The sequence below is a fragment of the Metopolophium dirhodum genome, unplaced genomic scaffold, assembly GCF_019925205.1.
Source record: "Metopolophium dirhodum isolate CAU unplaced genomic scaffold, ASM1992520v1 scaffold25, whole genome shotgun sequence".
Taxonomy (NCBI): Eukaryota; Metazoa; Arthropoda; class Insecta; order Hemiptera; family Aphididae; genus Metopolophium; species Metopolophium dirhodum.
The window spans coordinates 22575-32245 of record NW_026869913.1 but is presented as its reverse complement, the minus strand read 5'-3'; the positions used below and the strand labels follow the sequence as shown (position 1 = coordinate 32245).

Sequence of the window (9671 nt, the reverse complement as noted above, 5' to 3'; positions counted from 1 at the left end):
GGGTGCGGCCCACGGGGATGTGCTCTGTTCTACCAGTCCCTGCTCTTCCATGTCCCGTATCATGGTGTCGATTGTGGCCTGTTTTACCGGTGGGTAGGGATATGGTTTGAGTGCTATGGGTGTTTGGTTTTTGAGGAGGATGTCGTGTTCAATTAACCTGGTGCGTCCTACCCTACCGTTGAATACGTCCGGATAGTTGCGTACTACTTCGGCGAGTTTCGCGCGTGTGTGGTGGTCACCGTTTATTGTTAATTTGTCGACATCTAGTGCTGGGGTTGGGGTGGGTGTCCGCCCTTTCCAGCACGCTGTTGTTCTCCTATCCGAACCTAAATGGATAGTGCTCGTTGTGTAGTCCCAGGTGACTTCGTTTTGTACGAGAAAGTCGTGACCTAGGAGCATGTCGCAGTACAAATTGTCCAGAATGGCTGCGTTGAAGGTGACCGTGAGGTCTCCGATTCTGGCTACGAATGTGGAGGTACCACTTGTCGTGGTGGTATGTCCGTCCGCCATTCGTACCTGAGTTGGTTGTCCGTGTGGGGTTGTGCCATATTTATGTGCTATGTTCGGGCTTACATACGATTTTTGTGCTTGTGAGTCGAGTAGAGCTGTTACGGGGCCTGACCTAAATTCGAGTTCGACCGCGGGGGTCGGAATTTTGTCGGGGCATACACGTTTAGCGTTATTCGACGGTGGTTGTGATGTATAGCTGGGTAACTGGTTCTTAACCGCGTTATCGGTACTATGGGGAGCGGTTTGTACCGCCATTACCAGAGCATCCGTTTCGGTTACCTCTGTGCTATGGGTGTGTACCGTATGAGTACGTGTTAATTCCGTAGTAGGGGTCGTTGTGTGTGGTGATGATGACCTGCTACTTAACGGAATTTTAATGTTTTTGATGGGTGATATATCTGATGACGCCGAGTTTATCGATGCGCGTTTGATAGTTATATCCCCGTCTGTATTGCCGAGCGTTGTGTGTGGTGGCGTGGTTGTGTGTGTGTGTGTGTTTGAGGCGGCGGCGTGGACAATTGTCCGTCGACTCATTTCCCGTTTCCCGAACGCGGCGTGTTCCCGGGGCAGTCACTGTTCCAGTGAGGACCTCCACAGTACCTGCACGGGTTGGGCGGTTGCGGTTTACCAGCAGTACCGTCCCGTGTACGCGTTTGTGGCTTCGGTTGGGGCGGGCGGGTTTGGGAATATGTTTTGTACGCCGGTTTCTGCTGTTGTTGTGTGGGCGTTTCGTCTGGTGTGTATTCCAGGATTCCAGCGACCCGGCGGAGGTCTCCGAAAGACGCTGGTCTCTGCAATCGGATATGTGTGCGGTATTCGTTGCGCGTTAGACCGGCTATCGTACCGACTAGCTGTGTTTCAGATAGCCCGGTATTGACGCGGCGCGCGAGTTGGTTTTTTTGTGTCACGAACTCCGTAAGCGATTGCGTTTGTGTTTGTCGGACGGATACTATCTCGGCCCGCAGTCGTGATTGTATTTCCACGTTGTCGAATTTTTCTAAAAATTCGGCGCGGAACTCATCCCAGGTGAGGTCCAGTAGTCTGATGGTGTTCCACCATGTACTGGCTGCACCCTTCAGCTGCTGCGTGACAATATTAGTCCAGGCCGACCTATCTATACGCGTTTGGTACAATATCGATTCCGCCTTGTGTATGAATCGTACCGGGTCCTCAGGCGTTGTTCCGAGGAACTCCGGCAGCGAATGTTTCGCTGCACATACGTCGTCGTATGGTATCAGCGTCGATTGTTGTGACGCATAGGTGTGTGTGGAGGAGGGGGCATGGTATAAATTTGGCGTGTCATCGAACCGTACCGAACGTTCGGCGTGTTGGTTACCCGCGGACGGCGGTTCGCGTGCCGCGGAGTACCTCGTACCGTATTCCGTGTTGTTCGATGACACATTGTGTTGGGGGCGGGTCGGTGCTGTCCCTTCCGGTTGGTGTTCCGGTGCTTGGCGTGCCATACCCATTTCTAGGCGTCGCATTGTTTCTGCAATGCGGCGTTGGTCGTCGCCAAAGCGGGCCATGCAGTCCTCGAGCATGGTCAGTCGCGATTCCAGACTGTGCCCATGCGCCGAGTTTTCCGCCGCTTGCCGTACCTCCTTAAGGGGTATCAATAGCATGAAAAAATGCTAGGAAAAATAATTTTCGTATTTCCAATAATATGGCTTATTGAGCGATTTCAGTGTAAAAATACCTATAATCAATATTGTAGAACAGAAGTTTATCTGTGCTTGTATAGAAACCAATTTTTAGATATTTTAATCAATAAGCCCAAAAAATTAAAATGCAAATGGTAAAATATTGCAATATTTAGAATTAAATATTGGTCATTGAAAATAAAATGTCGAAAATCGACTCCTATACAGGCCTAAATTAACTTCTTCACTACAATTTAAATAATAGGTGTATACCCACTAATTTCACTCAGTAAGCTATATTATTGGAAATACGAAACTAAGTTTCAGTAAAAAGTAAAAACACATTTGTAATAATTTGTATGTAAGGTGCTGCTCTCGGGCGTGCAGCGGCAGGCAATAATCCTCCTCCACTCCGTAACACCGCAGCACCCATGGTGTTATCGTGAATCGTGATCAGCCGTCGATTGCTTTGGTGTGGCGGGTGTTGGTGGAAGGGGCAGTTTATTTATATAATTTCATAGCGACTAATGACTATATGTATAATATTATTTTCGTATTTTATGTCTGCGGTCTGCCGGTTCATAAATATCCGATATCGAATAATTACGTATTTACGTGTCATCTGTGGACTGTGAGTCGCTGTCCATACTGTACGTTACTTGTTTGATATTTTTTTGTTCAATACGTTACGTGTTTATAAGTACTTTTTTTTTCGCTCTGCTTATTTAAATAAGTAACTTTTGAGCACGAACATGAAGCCAACAAAAACTAGAGGAATGACATCCAAAAAAAAGGCATTGAAAAATGTCATGAAAAGCCGTTTGAAAAAGACAAAACCCAAACTGGAATATAGGTGAGATTATTGTGGTTATAATGAATATTATGTGGTATGATGTAAATAAAATGTGTATTTTTTGAATAGATTCCCCAAACCTGGCGATAGTGTTGTAAGCCCCTCAAATTTGGTTGCAGATTTTACTTTGACTGATTCATCAGATTCATCAAATAATGTTATAAGAGTTAGGTAAAATAAATAATTCATACTTATACTACATATCATAAATATATATAGGTATTCATAACTTATAATTAATACTACCACTTTATTTATTTTAATACAATAATATAGTACTCCTACACCGGCTAGACTCATTGAAAATGTTTTGAGTCCCCCAACTTTGGTTACCGACGGTTTCAGTCCTGAAGCTTCGTCGTCTATTCTTATAATAGATAGGTAATGTGAAAAACTAATTTAAATTTCTTTAAGCTTTCTTATATAAGTAAACAGTAAACATTTTTACGTATATTTTACATTTATATAACGTTTATTTTTGGTACCTACAAAATTCGTGTAAGATATGAATTTTTTTGTGTAAGATATGAATTTTTTTCGTATATAATATACCTACCATACATACGTAAATTAACAAATTTTAACGTTTATTAAACCGTTATTATATAAAAATTAGCTACGTATAATATGTATTCAGTATTCACCAAAGTTACTCATTATATAAACGTATATTATATGTGATATATGTTTACTGGGTATTATATGAATAAGAGAAATAAACATTTAATTTTTAATTTGTAGTTTGAATGATAACGTTGAAAATGAGAGTGATACATTTATGTCATCTACAGTAGTTAATGAAGTTGAACCTGAAAATGGGTAGGCTGATTTTTATGTAACTACTATAATTTATATTTTTGGACATTTTCAAATGTCTGTTTACTTATTATTTACCAGTCTTGTAAAGAATCTTTTATTTCGTATTCGAATCATATACGTAGAATGAAGGGGCTAAAGGGGCTCGGATTTATTTTTAACCTCCCTGTAACAAAATGTTATAGATTCTGAACGGAATGATGAATGTATTGATTTTAAAATGATAATTGATTTTATTTGGTGTGTTTGTCATTACGTTTTAGGGGGCAGAAAAAGTGCTCCGATTTTCTCGATCAGCAACATTTCTGTGTTTTTTTATTTATTTATTTTTTTTTTGTGTCTGTCATCACGTTTTGAGGCAGTAAAAGTGCTCCAATTTTCTCAATCAGCAACTTTTCTGATAGGAAAGTGAATCTAGTTGGTACTTTGAGGGGTCAAAAGTAAAAAAATTTCAATACTTTTTAAACGCAGCGGGTTTACCTAATGAATCTGATTTGATTAATTTACAATTTATTTTATTAGTACATTTTTAATATTTGAATTCATAAAAAGTAATTTAAAATATATAAAAAGAAGTCAATAATAACACTACTAGGAATTTATATAAAATATTAATATTAATATAGTCATATATTAAATTTATTATACCATGAACATTGAAAACCACACTATCCAGTAAATAATACAAATAGGCGTCACATTAATTATAAGTTCATAAAAAAGTGGAAGTGAGGAATTCTTTAAGGTGTTTCTACGGTGACATACAAAAATTATCAAAATTTACCAAATTTACAGAGTTTACGTACATTTAAGAAAATTTTTCTCGGTAAATAACCAAAAAAAAAATTGACGTAAATTTTACATCTCTACAAAAAACCAAGGAAAACCTGGATAATTTTACGCAACGCTTTTTTTTCGCGATTTTTCTAATTGATATAACACATAAAATAATAACCGCAGAGACATGAAATTTTCACTAAACTTTTATACAAGCAATATCAATACATCATCAAATTTTCAAAATATTTTGACTTTTTTTGAGCTATTTATAAGCAAAAGAAATGTTCGGTTTTTCCAAATTTTTTTTTTTTAAATATCGATAAGAAAAATTTCGTTGGGTCAAATTTCTTGAAAATAATACAAGATTCCTCACAAGTTTATAAACTAGCAGATCAAAAATAATAAAAATACATAGGCACAATTTTTTTTTATAAGCATTTAAACATTAAATTTTGGCCAAAATTCATAATTGAACGTTTGCAAATGGTTTTGTTGTTAAAAAGTCATAAAATGTTCAGTTTTAATATTTAAGGATTGAAAAATGAATGCAAGGTTTTTTGTAAACAGTTTATAATTTAACCAAAAAATCAGAAGAAAGTATTCAAATTATAATTTTTTATAGACCTTTTTAGTAAAAATTTGGACGTCAAAATATCGAACATTTGCAATTGTTTTGTAGTTAAATATGTATAAAATGTTTAGTTTTTATAACTAAGGATTGAAAATTGAAAACAAGGTTTTTCGTAAGTTGTTCTAAAAGTTGGTCTTAAGTTGTAATTTTTACAAAATCTCCGTTCATTATCTTTTTCTTTGTAAACAATGATTTATCATTTAATTCAAATGTAATACATCCATCACAGTGATCTAATCAATGAAAAGGTTCACTCAAACCTACTATACAGCAGAGCTTTATTTTTAATTAATTAATTATTTTTTTATTTAAAAGTATTAAGAAAAGTATAAAATACTTTTATTCGAATACTTATACCAGAATACTTTACAAGAATGTTATTTGCTTTGGTAATTACCTCAAAATAAGTTCATTCAATTGATGGATATTATTTATATTCTTTAGCAACTCTTTTGAGATACAAGGAAGAAGGTTCATAGATATCGGCCATCTTTTTAAATCAATTCAAAGTATTCGACATGAAGCTTTTGATTGTACAATTGCTAGTTTAGATTTAGTAAAAGAAATTCGCAAAGGATATTTTAGTAAATTTATTTTCAAATGCAAAATGTGTTGTAAGATGGAAGTAATTAGTTCAGAACCAGAAGAAAAATCATCAGCATTAAAAATAAATACGGCAATTGTTTCGAGTGTTATCAATACTGGTCAAGGCTATGCACAACTCGAACAATTTTCAGCCATTTTAAATATGCCTTGTATGTCAAATAATACTTATCAAAAAGAACACGAACTAATAAGTGGGTATATAGAAACAACTATGTGGCAATCTCTTGAAATAGCGGGTAAAGAAGAGGCTAATATGGCAATCGAAAGAGGTGATATAAATAAGGATGGAGTACCGTTAATTACAGTGGTTGCTGATGGAGCATGGTCGAAACGTTCTTACAAATCAAATTATAATGCTTTATCTGGCGTTGTGAGTTTTTTATCATTTAATTTTTAAATAATAACATAATTTCAATATGTTAACTTTTGTATTATAAATATATATATTTATACATTCGTAGGCATGTATTATCGGTTACCAGACTGGAAAAGTGTTATATTTAGGAGTTCGCAATAAAATATGTTCCGTTTGTAACAAAGCTGAGTTCTTGTCAAAAGAACCTAATCCACATAAATGTTACAAAAATTGGTCAGGAACTTCGACTTCAATGGAAGCTGATATTATTGTTGATGGTTTTTCCCATAGCATGGATATGCATGGGTTAATTTATGACAAATTAATTGGTGACGGTGACAGCAGTATTATGAAAAAATTATCAATTGCCAAACCATATGGGATTGAACACCGTATAAAAAAAATTGAATGTTCTAATCACATACTTCGTAACTACTGTAATCGACTACGAGATATATCTATTCGACGAAAAAATAATTCAGGCTCTATAATTCCTGGGTATCATCGAATTAAATTAAAAGACAATATATTACGATTAAGGTAGGTACATGCAGTTTATACCTCTATAACACTTATATTGTGTCAAAGATAATTTAAAATATCATTAAGTACAAACTTTACACTTAGATATGCCATAACAGAAGCGTCGAAATACTGGAAGTCAAATAAATTACTTTCTCAGAGTGAAAAAGTTCAGTTTCTGAAAGCTGATATTTTGAATAGTCCTCGACATGTTTTTGGTGATCATGAAAAGTGCGCTAGGTAAAATTAATTACCTACTATAAACAAAATAAATAAACAGTAAATACATTACTAATGGACTCGTTTTTCTTTTAATTGTTAGCTATTTTTGTAAAGGCTACAAACCAAATGAGACAAATTTAGTTCCTGAATTTAGGCTGAGTGGTCTTTGGGATGAATTGTCGGGCGCAATTAATTTAGTTGCCCACCATAGTGACAGTTTGCTGTACAGTGTAAATAATAATTGCGCTGAAGCTTACAATAGTGTAATAGCAAAATACGTTGGAGGCAAAAGAGTTAATTATTCTCTACGAGGTAACTGTATATATTAAATATCTTATAAATAATTATATTTATAAGATATGTTAATATGTATATTGTATATTTCATCAGTAAATTGTGTTGACATAATAAAATATTTGCAAGAGATTGTATCTTATCAGTTTTTTTTATCGATTTATACACGAATAAATTTATAATTTGTAGGATCTTATAAGACACGATGTAATACAGCACTGATTTCTTATAACTATGGTCCTGATTACTTACACAGGCTACACAAAAATGCTACCAAATTCAGTCCTGGTAGATTTACTAAAAAATATATAGAAATTAAAAAAAAAAAAAGAATCTGTGAAACAAGAAGACAACTTGAGTTTAGGTAAAACGTAATATATTATAATTAATTTAATTTTAGCCTATTAAAAACATTGTATTTTAAGAAATAAATTCAACAATAATAAAAAAAAGAAGACGGTGACTGCAGGTCCTGATAAGGATTATGGAGATGTTGATGATATTGGTTGCAGCGTTCTAAATTTGACAGATGAAGAGGTTGAAGGGAAAAAAAAAAATTTGTTAAGCAGCCTTCAGTTAGATTTGACAGAAATAAAATCTCTAGAAAGACGAACCATTGGTCAATCCTTAAATGAGATTTGGAAACAAGAGCGAAAATTTAGGTTGACTGCTTCAAATTTTGGCCGGATATGTGCTCTAAGACCTAAGACATCCAGGACCAACACATTAAAATATATATTGTACAGTGACGATTTAGTGGGTACAACGGCCGCGATGAAGTTAATATGAATATAGTAATAATTTATAAACATTTAATAATTAAAATAAATTTACTCATTTAATAGGTATGGTATCCAATATGAGAGTGTAGCAAAAGACGCTTTTGAAGCTATTACAAAAATAAAAATTACGCCTTGTGGAATGTTTGTCGATCAATGTTTTAATTTTTTAGCTGGAAGTCCAGATGGTATCATCGGAGATGATGGTATCATTGAAATAAAATGCCCTCCTAGCATAAAAAATACTACCCCTCAAGAAGCTGCTAAAATGAAAACCATAAAATATTTAATTATCAATAAAAAAGGAGAAGTAGAATTAAAACGTACTTTTCAGTACTATTACCAAGTACAAGGGCAGTTACACATTACTCAAAGACAGTATTGTTATTTTATAGTGTGGACTCCCAACGGTACCTATTTTCATTAATATTCTATGTATATAAATATATTTACAATTTTAAATTTACTATATACATTTTATATAGTTATTAAAATGTTTAAATAATATTTGCAGGATTATTTTTCGAAAAAATTATTCGTGATGACAATTTTTGGAAAGAAAAGATGGAGAATCAACTTTTTTCATTTTATATGGATTATATGCTTCCCGAAATTGTCAATCCAAAAATTGATTTAATATCAAATTGTTACCGCAGAATATGCAACTAGTTATTATTAAAAATAAATGTGCCATTATAAATTGTTTGTAGGAACAATAAATTATAATTGAAATGTTTGAGTTTTGTTATATAATTTAAAATATATTCATTTCTATTGACTATTTTATTTGTAATTTAAAAAGTAATTAGGCTATTAATATAAATCAAGCTCTGTACTAGATACATTGTTGTACTTTAAATATTGGTACACATATCAAAGTTAAGAGGAGCTTTAGTTAATTAGTAGGTTGTGAGCGCAAAGCTAGGAGCGAGTGCGCTGCGTGCATAAAATTATATGGGCGGGGATACATTGACACGAAACGCACAGTATGACTATCCGTGGAATAATAATGCGTGGTTACGGCCTGCCACGACGGCGGTGATACAGCGAACAACGCCATCTCTGGAGCGTTGTATACGTTTTAATTTTGGTGTGCAGGCGCCTTAATTATGGACCGACTCGCTTGAATCATGTCCATAGCCTGTTGGTGTGTGGGTGTGTGTGGTTTATTGGTGGTGGTGTTCGGTGGCTGGGCGGGTGATGATTCGACCGGTTGGTTTTCCCTTTGTCCGGCGTCAAGTATTTGACCTGTTGTCAGGTTGTTTCCGGTATGTCCGGCGGGTTCCATAGGCGGAAACCGGACTTCATTGGCCTGTAGGTTCAGGTCCGTGAAGTGTTGTATCAACCGGATTTCAAGATCATCCTTCGCGCCCGTATCCGACAACTCGCGCTGCCTGCATTCGTAGCGCAACTCCGCGGCGGTCAACTCATTAATATATTTTCCCGACATGACGTCCGGTTGTTTTTCCGGTGTTGTTTACGGAAAAATATAAAATGTGGCTGTTGTCGGTGGAACGGTCGTCGCGTTCCTTCGATCAGCTGTGTTGACCGTTTATCGGTGTTTATTTGCGTACGGGATTTAGGTCAGTGGGTTGTTATTGTTTTGTTATTGCGCTTGCCGATCACAGTAACCGGTTTTCGCAGAGTGTTGTCACGGCTGCGC

The 9671-nt window shown here is 35.4% G+C and overlaps 2 protein-coding genes across 2 annotated transcripts; one reads left to right on the top strand and one right to left on the bottom strand.

Annotated features, from left to right (window-relative positions):
• Window positions 1–1040: 1040 nt before the first annotated feature.
• On the bottom strand, window positions 1041–2132 carry LOC132953390 (activity-regulated cytoskeleton-associated protein-like). Its single transcript, XM_061025855.1, has one exon. The coding sequence runs from the start codon at window positions 2130–2132 to the stop codon at window positions 1041–1043; it is 1092 nt and encodes a 363-aa protein (XP_060881838.1).
• Window positions 2133–2780: 648 nt separating this feature from the next.
• LOC132953389 (uncharacterized) lies at window positions 2781–8708 on the top strand. The gene is made up of 12 exons (XM_061025854.1): window positions 2781–3003; window positions 3073–3174; window positions 3280–3384; window positions 3745–3822; window positions 5675–6206; window positions 6298–6731; window positions 6819–6953; window positions 7036–7247; window positions 7419–7593; window positions 7655–8008; window positions 8075–8418; window positions 8523–8708. Exons 1-12 carry the CDS (start codon window positions 2903–2905, stop codon window positions 8675–8677), a joined length of 2727 nt encoding a protein of 908 aa, XP_060881837.1. The 5' UTR covers window positions 2781–2902; the 3' UTR covers window positions 8678–8708.
• Window positions 8709–9671: the final 963 nt, after the last annotated feature.

Excerpts from the sequence above, each read along its gene's own strand:
- LOC132953390 (XM_061025855.1), bottom strand. The coding sequence starts at position 2,132 with ATGCTATTGATACCCCTTAAGGAGGTACGGCAAGCGGCGGAAAACTCG.
- LOC132953389 (XM_061025854.1), top strand. The coding sequence starts at position 2,903 with ATGAAGCCAACAAAAACTAGAGGAATGACATCCAAAAAAAAGGCATTG. Across the intron at positions 3,385-3,744 it reads TCTATTCTTATAATAGATAG|TTTGAATGATAACGTTGAAA; the intron begins GTAATGTGAAAA and ends TTTAATTTGTAG. Across the intron at positions 8,009-8,074 it reads GGTACAACGGCCGCGATGAA|GTATGGTATCCAATATGAGA; the intron begins GTTAATATGAAT and ends CTCATTTAATAG.